The sequence below is a fragment of the Molothrus aeneus genome, chromosome 15, assembly GCF_037042795.1.
Source record: "Molothrus aeneus isolate 106 chromosome 15, BPBGC_Maene_1.0, whole genome shotgun sequence".
Taxonomy (NCBI): domain Eukaryota; kingdom Metazoa; phylum Chordata; class Aves; order Passeriformes; family Icteridae; genus Molothrus; species Molothrus aeneus.
The window spans coordinates 5,017,977-5,032,557 of NC_089660.1; the positions used below are offsets into that span (position 1 = coordinate 5,017,977).

A 14,581-nucleotide genomic window follows, 5' to 3' on the forward strand; every position below is an offset into this window, starting at 1 on the left:
CACAGTGACTGCAGACATGGGCACATCCCTGGGGCAGCTCCTCACTGTCCTCCACCCCAGATCCAAGAAATAAAAGTTGTTCAGGTACCAAAACTAGTTTTAAAGCTATTTCACTCAGCCAGACAAACCACTTCCAGGGGAGTTTTTAATGGAGGGGAAAGAACAAATTGTGCAGGTTAAGAAAAGCCCTCACACAGAAACTCCTGGCCTTTATCAGCTTGGAGAAGATTCAAAGCCATAAAGACAGCAGAAGGTTTTATCTCCAAAAGAAGCTTTCGGCAAGTAGGAAGGAAAGTCAGGCAAAACTATACTCAGATTTGAAGAGGTGCATATTAAAACTGTGGCCTAATGAACAATCTCTTACCTAGAACTCTCAATCTCTCTGCTCCAACCACCACTTCGTTGTCATCTGCAGAAAACAGCAATTTTCCAGAGAGGGTTTTCACCTCAAATTTTTGGCTGTGTGCTTCCACTGCTTGGGGACCTAGGGGGAAGAAGCTTTACTTTAGGGAAAAGTGTAAGAAAATCACACAGTAGCTTCATACATTCAATAAACCCATTTGCTGAGTAATAATAGTTCAACAAATTGCATCAGAGACACCAAACAGAGAGGCTTTTTAGATCTTATTAGGAAAGGGCAGTTTTCTACACAAGTAACAACTGTTCAACTATTTCTATTTATGCTTTTGCAATGCTCATGGTGTGCCATAAAATCACCACTGAACTTGGGATAGCTGGGATATTTTTATAAAAAGACAGACCCATCTGTGAAACAGCAATGAACAAATCCAGCCATGCCTTGAGAGTATTGGTGCAGGTGTAAGAGGCATCAAGAGCTCCTGGGCCCATTTTGCTTGGACTGATGCTGCTGTGTAAAAGATTCCTGGTTTTCTAGCTTTTAAACATATCTGGATTAAAATTCTATCAGTGTCATGCACAGCCCAATTAAAAAAAAAAAAAAGACAAACATCAGGACAGGAGCAAATGTTTTGTTTTAGACTCCTTCAATCATGTGCAGGCCAAGAAACAATGGCATTCTCTCAAACTGCAGAAAGTTTTTAGGCAAGCAAAACTTTCCTTTGAAGATCTTATTTCAATTCTGCTGCTTTTCCTGCAGGCTGCTGTGCCCTACAGTGCTGGAAAGCCTCTGGCAATTCGTTTTCTTGTGGGGGCTGATAAACATCAGCCTGAAGAGCCATTCTGTGCAGGTCTGTGGCTCAAAGGCTGCCAAGGGTTACAAAGAGGCTGCCCTGGGTTACTGACTGAGCCAGACTTTGGACAATTCACCACTCATTAGCCCTCCCAACTCCATCCAAGGCACAGCTCTCATGGAATATCAACCTGCACAAGGCAGGTGATTGGACTTTGCATTAATTCCAGCCATCTTCAAGACCAGTCTCATTTCTCAAAAAACAAGAGAAATAGCCCTTGAAAGCCAGTATTTTCTTAAAAACTCCATCCCTACCTACCCACAGGTCACCTGTGCTGGCACCTGGACACACAGAATCATGCAGGTGGTTTGCACTCCAGACAAGTGAGGCCATGCTGAGATCCCTGGAAATACTTAAAAACTCATGCAGCCACACAGAGAAAATCCAGTAAAAATCTGATTTGTGTCTTGCTTATTAACCACCTTCCCACTCATCCTTGCAGTAGGCACAACATGGGACCACATCTTTGCTCCACTGTGAAACCAAAGCTGATGCTGAATGCATAAAAGCTCAATAACCAGAGCATCACACTGGGAGGTTATCACTGAGTCCCAAACTCTCGTGACACAGAGGTGCTTAAGTGAACCAAACACCCTCTTGAAAATACATGGAGAACCAACAAACTGAAGATCTTCATTCTGAATGTGAGAATCAGGAAGCCTGGGGTCGAATTTATTTCCTTCCTCCAGGCAAGTTTCACACATGCTGCCTAAATAATTGCTCACTGAAGCTGCATATTTAATTATTTAATACTGTGACTAAAGGCCAAGATGTTATATAAGCAAACCAAGCAACCCAGTCTCAACTTAGAAACATGTTTATGGATTACTGCCCTTGCCACACACCAATACTTCTCACAGTCCGTGCATAAATCTCAGTAAATCTATCTCTGTCCCATGTCAGATATTTTATACCATATATAAAGTGCCATATTCCTTATATAATGCATTAGACTCTTTCAACCCAAATTATTCATTCATTCATTGAAAGGCTGCTGTACACTGGGGATTTACAAAACACCCATTTTCCCACCCAACACATTCTTGTTTGGGTGCAAAGGGAGTTCTTCATCAGCAGGAGGGCTTTAAATTGCAAACTGTTGCCACAGTTGGGCTCCAGAGTTCCCAAGATTTCAGGCAAGTTATAAATGTCTTCAGAAAAACCTGTTCTTGTTACAACAGAAAGGTCAGCCTGGCGTATGCTCTTCTTGACCTGATGTCATACAACAAACATTTCTAACTCTGGACTGGCTTTCAGATGAAAATGATGGTTTGTTTTGTTATCAGACAGCCCCAGCCAGGTGCCTCCCCAGCACAGCTTTCCTGTCTCTGCCTTTGTTTCTACAGAGTGCAGTGAAGTTTCATTTCTACCCCACAAGACACCCAGGCTCCCCTCTGTGTGCTGAAGCCAGCCCAGCATCCCAAAACACCCACTTTCACCCCTCCAAGCAGCCTTTGCCCCTCCTTACCTGTTACAAGGCGAGTGAGGACTTTTGTCTTCTCGTTGAGGATGTTCACGGTCACGTTCCTGGCGGACTGGAAGTACAGGGGGTTGCCCTGGAACAAGACCACGAGAGCAAGGGTGTGAGATGGGGATGGCTGCCTGGGCGAGGCAGCTGGAGCTGTGCCCCCGAGCCTGGGGTGCACCCACCCTGCTGTGACTCCTCCAGGATAAGCCCAGAGTGGTCACCACAGCTCTGTCTGGCCCAGGCAGTGCCTTGCTTTAGGGATGACTGACTCTACCAACCAACCTGTAATTTTAAAAGGTGATATGGGACCTGACCTAAGCTTCCCAAAGGTGTTTCAGGAGGGTGGTTGACTGCAGCAGTGCATTTCAGAGGCAAATCTGCAAAATTGCAGCACCTGATGACTCCAGTGGGTGACAGTGTGTGCCCACCACATGAGTGAGCCATGCCCAAGGGCTGGGGAGGAGAAAATGTGATTTACACGTGGAGAGTGCCTTAGATCTCAAAGCACTTGTGAACCACCTGGCACATCTCCCCACCACACTGTGGGCTGGGATTCCAGCCTGTGACCAGACCCATCCTACCAGGCCTGCAGAACACAAGACACAAACTCCTCCCCACTTCCACTCGGCCACAGAGAGTTCTACCAATTTCTCATTGTAATGCTTTAAACACACCTCAGAGAGAGGAGCCAGAGCAGCTGGCAGCACACAGGAGCCACACGGCGACCTGGCAACATCCATCTCAGGTACTTCAGCTCAGAGTGAAGCCAAAGCAAGCCCACAGCTCCAACCATCTGGCTGCTCCTGTGTGCAAACACAGCCCAGGCGCCGGGGAACTCGTGTTCTCCACAGGCTGCCCCAGCCTGCACAGCTGGGCACAGCTGGCTCCTCAGGGGCTGCCAGCCACCCACAGCACCAGCACGGGCTGACCCCAAATCAAATCAGCCAAAAATCCAATGTGAGAGATGGAAATTCACCACCAGCATCTCTTTGTAACGCCTAAAGCATGCAGCTGATCAGATTCATCAATTAACTGAGACACAGGATGGGCAGAGGAGATAAAATCGCAAGAAGTTGAAAAATTTTCAACTTAAAATCAGCAAGAAGTTGAAAATTTTTATGTCCAATGTCTTTTTTTCCAGCTTTTCAAAATTTTTCCATTAGGAATGAATAATCAGGGTGGGGACAGAGAATTGTGTGGGTCAGGCATGTTCTCCTTGCCTCCTGAATTTGTAATGAACTCAATATTTTCATAGATGCCATTTTTTCTGGATCATGGCAGAAGGATTAAGTTGTCTGCATATCAAATATAATAGGAACACTATTATAGGAATATAATAGGGTGTTCTGTGGTGGACTGGGCCTTCAGGGAACACTCTAGTGGTGAACAAACAATTCCCAGCAGTGTTTGCAGAAAATAAACCTCAAAAAACTAAAATAAAACCAGCCTCAAATGACCAAATATTCACAGTAATTACATTTGTTGCCTTCACTGTTTTTGCAGCCTGTTCCCACGGGCAACCCTTCAACAATAAAGAGTAAAATGGGGTTTATTTGATCAATTACAAGTAGAACATTTTGGCTACATCCAGATTATTTACAACTAAATAAAAATAATAACAAAAAAATGAATTTCACTTAATCATTTCCAGATCTTGGACAAGTTTCAGAAGCTCTTGGTGCCTCTGTCCCCTCCTACACTAAATGAGGACAAATCAACCTTCTATACTTCTGCAATGTGTCGGACACCTTAAGTATTATTGTATACAAAACTGAATTATGATTAATAATTTAAAAGTAAGGATCAGTTCTAATGACTTGTAATGATTCTCCTTTTCTCTAATTTTTATTTGTTATCTTCTAGAACTTCTAGAAATGAATGCTGATTATTTATTACTATTTTATGGTTAACAGCTGAGAAAGAAAAGATGGCTTCAATTGGATCCCCCCTGCTCAGGGACCTGATTTGAACACACCCAGGAACAGCAGGTTACTGCTGCATATCCATTTCCCACTTACACATAAAGAGTATTTTTAAAGGTAGACAGCTACAATCTGCATAATGTATAGCTATGGGTGAGACTATAACTACTATAAACACGCCATAGGAAGCACAGAAAAGTCTTTTTTTTTTCTTTTTTTTTAAACTTTTACTGTTTGAATTTTGCTTATGGAGTTTTGAAGCAGCGGGAGTGTTTTGAAAAAGCCACGAACTCTAGTTCACAGTCAGGCAAGAAAAATAGTTCAATTCCCATGACTTTGAAAACTCTGTTGCTGCTCTTTGTAATATGAGATTGCACGACAGAGGAACTACAAGATAAGCCAATGTAAAAAGTCACAGAAAGAGTTCTCTGAAGAAGACCTACAAGACAAGGAAAGAGCTGGTACCCATCTAGAAAAGGCCTAAAATACATAATCAGACATGGAAATGTTTACTCCAGCATAGTCATCTCATTCACTCATTCAGAACTCAAATTCACACAGCCTTCAAAAAACTAAATTTCCCTAATGGAGGAGTTATGTTTTTATTGGTCTGCAGGGAAAGAACATTGGAAGCACTTAATGCAATGCCTGCTCTCATTTCCATAATTCTTTTTCCATTAAGGAATGAAAAAGAACTGAAGAAATTACTCCCTTTTGCTGAAAATTCGGCAGATTTTCTATCCATCATCTTCTGTTTACAAAGGAAATAACATTGACATCTTTTAAACTCTGAACATTAAAAAAAAGATGTTTCCTCTGTTGCAAGCTTGATGATGATGCCAGCTTCTTTCAATCACACAGAACAAAATAATGAAAGCTTTAAAATCCAGTTAGGATTTACAACTGAAAAGACAAAGCCTTCCCCTTCTCTTACACTTTCATGTTACCATGACACAAAGTGAAGTATTCTGATGCATATGAGCAGGTGGAAATCTAGATCAGTATGGCATCAGCACCACAATAAAACAGTTATGGAGAGAAGCAATATTTTCATAAACTGTCATAGCCCTTGATGGAGCTGGAGTTGGAATAGCAGCATGCAATAAACAAGCACATCTTTTAAAGACTCTTTGGGCTGGTCATGTCCTTTCAGCTCACCATGAACCTACAATTGATCTCTGCAGGAAATCCTGGAGAGTAAATACATCATTCTGCCTCTTACTCCAGCTCATTAGCAGAGCCAGTGCCTTAAAATAATTCAAATGTTTGCAGACACACAACAGCATTTGCCACAGCTACTCAATATATTAAAACATTGGACACATGCTGCAGAAAAAAAGAATATGAAAAGTGCAAAAATATGTCAAAACTGCATAGCTTGGTTCCTCACCAAGCAGAGGTATCCAGTAAAATATAGAAAACTTCACAAAAGGTATCAACTGAGTGTTTGCTAGGTTAAACACATGGCAAAACAAGCCAGAACAGCTCACTAGCTGTCTTTCTTTGGCTCACTTTGGAAGAGATGCTAAAAACTCCCAGATCAGAAACTGAAACAGAAAAAGCCCTTTGACTGACAACCTTAATTTGCAACTGAAGCAATCCCAACTACTGCTGTCTTCTGGGAAATTCAGTACTTAAACAGATGTCCTTAGACACAATAATTCCCTGTTTTAGGGAATTATTAAAAATATTTGGAAATCCATTTAAATTTTTACAGGCAATTTAAAAATAATGCCTCACAGTTGGCGTGTTTGTAGTTCAGATGGTCAAAAGGAACAGCTTTGATCTGATCCTATGGATTCACAGACTTCACACAGTAAGTGCCAAGTGAAGCTTGTGGAAATAATGGAAATGGTGAATTTCCGGCAGGCTTGACAAAATAATGGTAAAAATAAAATCTTAAAGCATAATGTCATTTAGCAAGGAGCTAAATTATTATTATGGAGAAGTCACTCAGAGCACCATTTTCCTGCTCAACCCCACCTCTCAGTGACATTACAGGAAGCAAACACTGCTCTGTGCTCAGCTGGACTGTCAGAGGGCAAAAGCTTGTTTTCTGTAAGGCAAGCAGCCAGAAAAAGCTCTCCTGCTTCTGGCCCACAGCCACAAGCAGCACTCACCTGCCTGCACCCCTGGGTGCTGCTCCAAGGGGAAGTTCTGGGTGGGTAATAAATAAATAAATTCCTTTCTTCAAATCCAACCAGCAGCTAAATGTGGTAACAGCAATAACAGCAGTGACACTTTCCTGCACTGCATTTTCCACTGGTAGGGACAGCTCAGAGCTGCACCTCAGTTTTTTCTGGGTTGGAGCAGCAAGAATTCATTGCCCAGTTACTGAGAGACAAAGCAATAATTTTAGGGCACCTGAAAAGTTCTTCATTAAGAATGGCAAACCTCTAATGAAAAGCCACAAAGGCATCCCACCTCTGTAGTTTCTGTAATTTGTGTGGCCCAGAGCACTGCTGAGGACACCACACAGGGTGCAGCTCATTGGTGCAGGTGTCAGGCATGTCCCCTCAGCCACCAGGAGAGCTGCTGGTGACCTTTACTCTGTCACTTTTGGTCAGCTGACACAGACATGTTTACATGAGCCTTCCTGACCCAGTTCTGGATGCTCCCAAACCACCTGCTCCTCTGTCAAAGGGAAGCACCTCACTGTGTGACTCTCAACAGAGGGTTTCCAAACCACAGAGGTCTCCAGAACACACTGTGAGCAGTCAAAAAGCCCAGGACCTGTCCCCAAGTGTGCATTTCCTCCTGCCTTGGGAACAGAAACTCCTTTGGAGAGCGTCTGATGCTGGAAAAGTTCAGAGTTGCCCCCCTAAAACAGAGAGTTAGAAGGAGATTGAGTAAAAGCCCTTCAGAACTGAGAGATGCTGCAGGGATCAGGCAACTGGCACTACCATGAGCCTCAGCAAAGCTCACAGAACATTGTGCAGACACCATGCACCTCCTGAAGAGCAAACTGGAAGCAGTGGACAGCATCTACCTTTGCCTGTGAAGAAAAATACAGCTGGGGAGCATCTACTGAACCCCATCCCTAAGATCCTGCTTGGAACACCAGCCTGGCCTTCATCTACAACCAGCAGAAAATCTAGACTTCATGCTAAACTTGCAAGCCAACCATTATTGTTTCTGTGTCAAAAGTTCTTCCTCCTTTTTCTGGTCTAGATCCTTACTGCAAGAATAGGATTTTCCCCAGAAGCTTCCTGGCACAAAAATTTAAGGCATGTAGCTAAATCCTTAGGTGATAGATTGAAAGTAGCCCTTAATATGATTTAAACATACTTATTGTTGTTTAATCACTGAGTCTCTTTTCATCTTGATTTTGTCCTTCAAACAGCTGAATATAATGTTCATGTTACTAAATCCCTTTCTTAGTAAAACTTCTGCTTTGACAGTGTAAGCTTTTCACAGCAGAATGAAAGCAAACTGTGAACAGAATTGGTAACAAACAGATTAAAACAAATGCTTTAAAATGCCCCAGTATGTGCTAGATGTGTGTCTGAAGATGGTGATTTTTTGGAAGCAGGCAGAAGGTTCAGTGGAGATGTAACAAAATGTAGTTTGCATCCTCTTCTTCCAGGGAACAAACTTTATCACAAGTGGAATGTGCCCAGGTCATGTAAGCTGACACCGCCCTGACCTGCACTGAGCACTCAAAAACATAAATGAAGCATCATGAGCTTAGTGTGCTGTGATACAACTTCTGACTTTTTATCAAGAGCTCAAATGCTTGAATAAAAAAATAAAAAAAAATTCAAGTTCTGTTTTCTATACAAAGTTCAGTCACCTTCACAGAATATGTTTTACAGTACCATGAAGCTCAGAAAATGCTGTGGTCCCACCTAGGGGACATATTCTAATGGCACAGATAGTGCAGGTCTGAGCTTTATGTCCAATGCCACAAACCCCTCTCTTTCATGGCACTTCTTGAAGTTCATTTTAATAACAATAGAAACAAAAGATAAATTTCCTTCTGCTCCATTAAAGCAATTATCTTCGACTCTTCTTTGTGAAGTGCAAAGAAAGCAGGTCTGTGATGTGAGATCTAAATGACTGGGTTCTGCTTCTGGAAGGCTACCCAAAGGGGTTTGTATCCTTCAAGGTGATTTATTTCTGGCAATCTAGGGGTTTCTCTCTTTAGAAGAATACCTGTAATAATCTCATGAACAGAGTGTTTTGAGAGATTGGCTGCTTCTTCAAGATGTCTAATCAGCTACTTTGCAGCTGAGACTCTTCTGAAAATTAAATTACACCATGTCTGCTGATATTAAAAAAACAACACTGAAAAATTTCCAAGGTATTACATCTGCCTTGACTTCATTGCTGCTCTTCTTTCTTTTTAACTTCACTGGCTTATAATGTAAGGAAAACCACAGGTGACTTGATGAAACCAACAGACATACACATGAAAATAAAATGCAACTGTTATGTTGGAGTTCTATTCAGTATCCACAGGGGTGGGAAATCTGGGTTTGTAGCATCTGATCTGCTTTACAAACATCAGGTGCTTGTAACATCTGAAGGCTGCTGCACATCCACAAAACTTCCTTTGCAGGTAGGACTGAAGGGATCATTACTGGCTTTGGAAAAAAGCCTGATGCATTGAAGCAAGCTCAGCTCCAGGAGCCCTCTGGTAAGGCAGAGGAATGAAATGAAGAGAGCAGCACAACTTGTGAAACAATCAGCTAACTCTGAAAATGCTTCAAGCTCTTCCCTGCACTGAGGCTTCACCCAAAGGAGACACAGCAGAGTCAATCAAACATGTGCTGATGATTAACTTGGCATCCCTGGGGAACAGCTCTCCCTTGCACAAACAAAGCCAGGCTCAAACCTATGCTCTAAAACAGGTCAACAGCAGACCTGGGTTCTCAGCACACTGCTCAGCCCCTCCAGCATAAAATCAACCAAGTATTCTCTAAACATTTCAATTTCCTTGAATTCCTCTGCAGAAGAGCCAGGCTGCTGCTGCTGCTGCTCCAATCTGATCCTGGTTTGCAAGGAGGTGGTGGAGCAGCAGGACTGTGGATTTGTGCTAAGTTGCATCCTATTTTCTGCCTTGGGCTGTCCTACTTATGGTCAGAGTCCAGTGGTGACACATCTCCTGCTGAAGTAAACACACTGTAGGTAGGCACAGGGGAGAGGGAGAGAAAAGAAGAGAGCTCTGCTGAGGCTTAAAAATATTCGAAATCATCCGAATCTACAGCTACTCCACTGCTTGTAACTTTTACTCCAGTCAAGCGTGCAGACCTCTGTTCGTGTGTTTTCATTTTTATGGCCTTTCTGGTGTCCCTACTGCCTGCCTTAAACATCTTTTAAAACTGCCAGTACATCATACTTCAATACCTATAAAAGCTATTAGAAGACACTATCAAAATTATACAGAACGACTAATTTCTGAGTTACTTTTCCTTACCACCAGCACTGCTTGGACCATACTACAACCAGAAACAATTAAGATCTCACTCAGTGAGGTGAACACATGTTTAAGAGCACATACTGTTATTACTAAGAAAAGCACAGCAGTATTTCTCAGAAATCAGATTCAGCAGAGCCACTGGGGCTCTGCAATGCTCACACATCCTTTTAGGCATTCTGCTACTGCACTGCGTAATGCCAAGTTATATATCCAGATATTTTTCTCCAGGAAGGCTAATAAGGTGGATACCTCTGAACACTGCTTTGAAATTACAGCTTTCCTTTGCTGCATGTCATGGATGGCTTGCTTCTTGTATTAGATTATAAATGGCCATGCCAACTTACGGGTGCGTGTGCAGCACGAAACACAGGCAAGCTCCTAGCAGAGGCCCCTGGTGTGACTGAAATTCAGCTGTTGCTAATAAGAAGAAGGGAAAACATTTCCATCTGTCTGGATTGGGAAAAAAAGGATTTGTGATTCATCTGCATCCATATGCTGGTATGTAGACAATACTTATGGACACACAGACATATGCGAGGTAACCAGCAACAGGAACCAAATCAATCACAGATCACAGCATGTGATTTGCCTAATTATGAGTAACACCTCACATTTTTTATCAGTGCAAAAAGCACTCTGTGAGCGAGCAGATGGTGCTGCTAGGGGATGGCACCAGCCTTGACAGTTGCAGATGCAGAGCATTTACACAGCGCGCCGAAAAAATGACACAACACAAGCTGCTTCCTGGGAAAAAGACTCAAATTGAACAAGTGTCACCAAACAAAATATATGTATTTATTGATGTTCTGTACTTATCTGATCCAGCCCCTCTCTTCCAATCAAATATATACGTGCAGGCCAGGGAGTGATGCTATCTAGACAGCTTTGAAGTCTCTCAGAAGTGCCACGTGAGCTGCCTAGCACAGAGCAGTGGAGGTGCAGAACAACCTGAGTCTAGTTACAACCTGCAAACCATTTAAATCCACACAAGCAGAATCAATAGGAAGAAACCCTGCAGAGAAAGCAATTACAGTGCAAAAGCAACTACATTACAGCATGGTGAGGGGCTGGGAGGCAAGATGCAGGCAGACATCCTCACTTCTGTGATTACCCACTGGAGTTCTCTCCCATGCATCTGGCCTGTGAAATGACAAGGTGCAGCCCAGACATGTTCCTGCAATAAAAGTGTTTCAGTTTCTGGGCTCCTGTCACAATTAAAAAGCTCTTATTTATGAGCCCCATTGTTCAGGTTTGCTGTGCTCCATAGGTAAATGCAGGATTGTGCTTCAGAAAATATGTTTGAAGGGCACAGTGAACTGTCCTTTTCAACTGCTTCATGGGAGTAATAATCTCATTTCCTGGATGTGCAATTATTTATTCACTGGAGACTGTCCACTTGCCACTGCACAAGACACGAAGAAAGATTATCTGACCATTCCTAGTAGAAAATTCAGCTTTTCTATTTCAATTCTTTTATTTGTGGTTTTTCTGCTTTTTTTTTTCCTGAGCTGCTGTAAACGCCTACTCTGGTGTGACAGGTTGGAAGCAGCTATAAAATGATTGATGAAAACCATATTTAGGCCTTGTTGTGGGAATATTTATTGTAGAAATATGCTCAGTTAACCCTGTAGGGGAAGGGCAGGAAAGGAAGGCTGAGCCTATGATTGTACCTCCGATACCAAAGTGATTTATCTGCTTTAATTATGATACAGGGTTATGGGGTCACAGAAACATCAGCACAAACTGGTTTTGAATTGCTGAAGTCCAGCCACTTTGTTTCCTCAGCTGAAATGATCAACAGCTGCCTTTAAGAAGGATCCTCTGTGGGTCTGCACAACCAGAGTCTTCCTCCCCAGGATAAATGAAGGGGCCAAGCTCTGAGCTGCAGAGCTGGAACAGTTCGAGTGTGAGTTAATGTCAGACAGAAACTGTCTCAGAGGGGCAGGACTGCAAACCTCCACTGCCTTGGAGAGGCTGAAAGTCCAAGAGCTGAGGTGAGAGGGCACTTGGACAGGTAAAATGACAGATGCAGATAAGTGTGGGATGTGAAATTGGGCTCATCTGGAGGGAAGATCCTAAATCAGGCTGGACATTGCCACACTGCACACATGTACCCACAGAGAGAGCACAGCAGCAAAGGTGTGATCAGCAGCACAAGTGCAGGAGCAGGATGTTTGTGTTGGGATTTGGATGCAGCTTGTGGCTGCCAGCCAACAGACACTCCTGAGAATCTGCTCAGGGGTGAGGAGAGGAGAGAGCACAGGGTACTGCTGTGGTACAGGAAAATACATCCCTAACCAGCTCCACTGGGGAGCTGGGGAGTGGGATTTCAAGAGATGTCAGGCTGGCAGCAGATGCTTTTTCCATGCCTGGAAGAAGACGGGAAAGTTGTCTGGGGAAATGGTGAGTAATGGCAAAAGCAGCCAAAGAGAATGGGATGTGTGAAGGGAAAACAGAGCCCAGGGAGGAATATCAGAGCCAAGGACCCCAATTACTCTTTGGGCAATCAGCAGGGTGGCTCAGCCTGATAACTCCTGCTTTGAAAAGGTATTTTTCTGCTGGTGTTTTTATTCCTGAAGTCCTTCCCAAACTCTGGAGGAAAAGAACTGATCAGTGAAGGCACCCAGCCAGTGGCTCCTACAGCACAGGGCACAGGAAGGGTCCTGCCTGTGTGCTCCTGTTTCTTCTGCTTCACCTAAGCTACCCCTCCCAGCATGCTGCACTACAGATAATGCTGCAGAGAGAAACAAAAAGCCTCCTGCTCCCCCAACTTTGTACCAACATCAAGGCTCATCATTTATAAATAACAGTTGGGATCTTCAGAAAATAAAGAGCAAAAGTCAGTTTGCAGGAGAAGCTGGGGTTTTCATTAGGTAGCAGAACACAGATAAAATATTATAGCTTGAAGCAGCAGCAGATATGCAATCAAAGGTGCTTCTCAAGCCAGCTGTGACAACATGCATGCCACTGCCCTGTGTGGCCTTTATTTCATTTAAAGAGTGAGGGATGTTCTGCAAAAACCAGGAGGATACAGGCTCTGAACACCCAACCATGGAAAGCAAGAGATGAGCCCTGTTGTGACTCATCTCATCAACTCATTGCCTTCTAGCCATGGACACCAAGACCCTGAATCAGCTTCAGCTGAGCAGGTACTCCTGACCTCTCACAGCAATTACTGTGTGCTTGGATTATGGATTATTTGGCCATTCACTGGGGGGCTTCACCTGCATGTAGGACACAACAGTGATTCTGCCTAAAGGGAAATACCAGCTGCTCTAAGGTCATGAAAAGATGTGGCCACTCCTAACCTGCAAAACACACCTAGAAAAAACCAGGATTTTAAGAAAAATAATGAATTGTTCACTTTTACCAATCAATCTAATCAAAAGAAAGACAAAGGCTTTTGGCTGGAAAACTGAAATCCTTTCTGGAGAGTAAGGCCTGATCTGTCAGACAGTGACCTCTCTTTTCCCCTCAATCAACCCACTGCCTTTAGTTTATTTGCTTTTCTGATTTTAAATATTGATGTCTTACAAAGCTTCTCTTTGGAAAAAACCACATCTGACTCTTCAGCTGTGCAGCCCTGGGCTGCAGTCCTGTCAGATCACATCCAAGAAGGCTCAGTTTGCACTGGCACATCAAAAAGAATAATTCCCAGGCTCTGGGAAGAGGAACAAGGATGATTCAGAGAACAGCAAAGCTTCTCCCCAAATCAGTAACCACCCATTCCTGGAGCCACAGCTTTTGCAGCTGCTGCTGGTTTTTAGCACAGAATCAGGACTCAGATGTTCACCGTTTTTCTTCACTGGATTCCCCACCACAAATCAGCCCCTTGTCTAAATTTTATTATTTTGCTCAAGGAGAAGAAGGAACCAGAAGGAGAATATCAAGCTGCAGCTGGAAAGAAAGAGAAAAAAAAAGCCTGGATCATAAAAGCCATTTTAAGTGCCTAGGTTTAGATTACAAATCAAGAATCCAACTAAGTAACCTGCACCAACTAAGATACAGTGAAAATCTTGGATTTACAAATCACTGCTGAATTTGAAATAAACGTAAAAAAAATCCTTCCCTTGTAGACCATAAAGAAGAGTTCTCCAAAGGAAGATGTGCCCCTGTCCTTAGAAGGGATATTCCAGGGGAAAGTGGGATGACAACAGCACTGGATACTCCCTGGGGAACCTCAGAGCTGCAAAGGCAAAAACCAAGGAGGCTTAAGCTCCACTCATGCTCAGACAAAAAAATTAAGGCTTGAAAGTGAGGAATCTCCTGCAGTTTTATGTAAGGATGGTTGTGCTTGATAGATAAACAAGGAAGAAATACTGGGAGCTGAAGTACTTTGAGTTTTCTTTTTGTTCCATGGGTTATTCTGTTTCAGAGGGGAAACAAGAACAGACTCCTGCTAGTACTTCATACAACCTGCCTCAGAACATTTTAAGGCCAGGCTGGAAGGAGGCCTAAAATCCCATGGGACTCAGAATCACAGCACATCAGGAGGAAATCAATGGACATGTAACATTTTATACTGAAAACCTGGGGTAAATCAAGAAAAAAAGAAACA

General features: G+C 43.1%; 1 protein-coding gene across 1 annotated transcript in view; it reads right to left on the reverse strand.

The window, feature by feature from the left end:
- Positions 1-14,581, reverse strand: part of SGCD (sarcoglycan delta) — a 297,976-nt gene that overhangs the window by 44,137 nt on the left and 239,258 nt on the right. Inside the window, exons 5-6 of the mRNA XM_066560194.1 lie at positions 2,680-2,767; positions 365-484 (exon numbers count right to left, since the gene is read on the reverse strand). Coding sequence (XP_066416291.1) covers positions 365-484; positions 2,680-2,767 — 208 coding nt within the window. The remainder of the gene's footprint in view (positions 1-364; positions 485-2,679; positions 2,768-14,581) is intronic.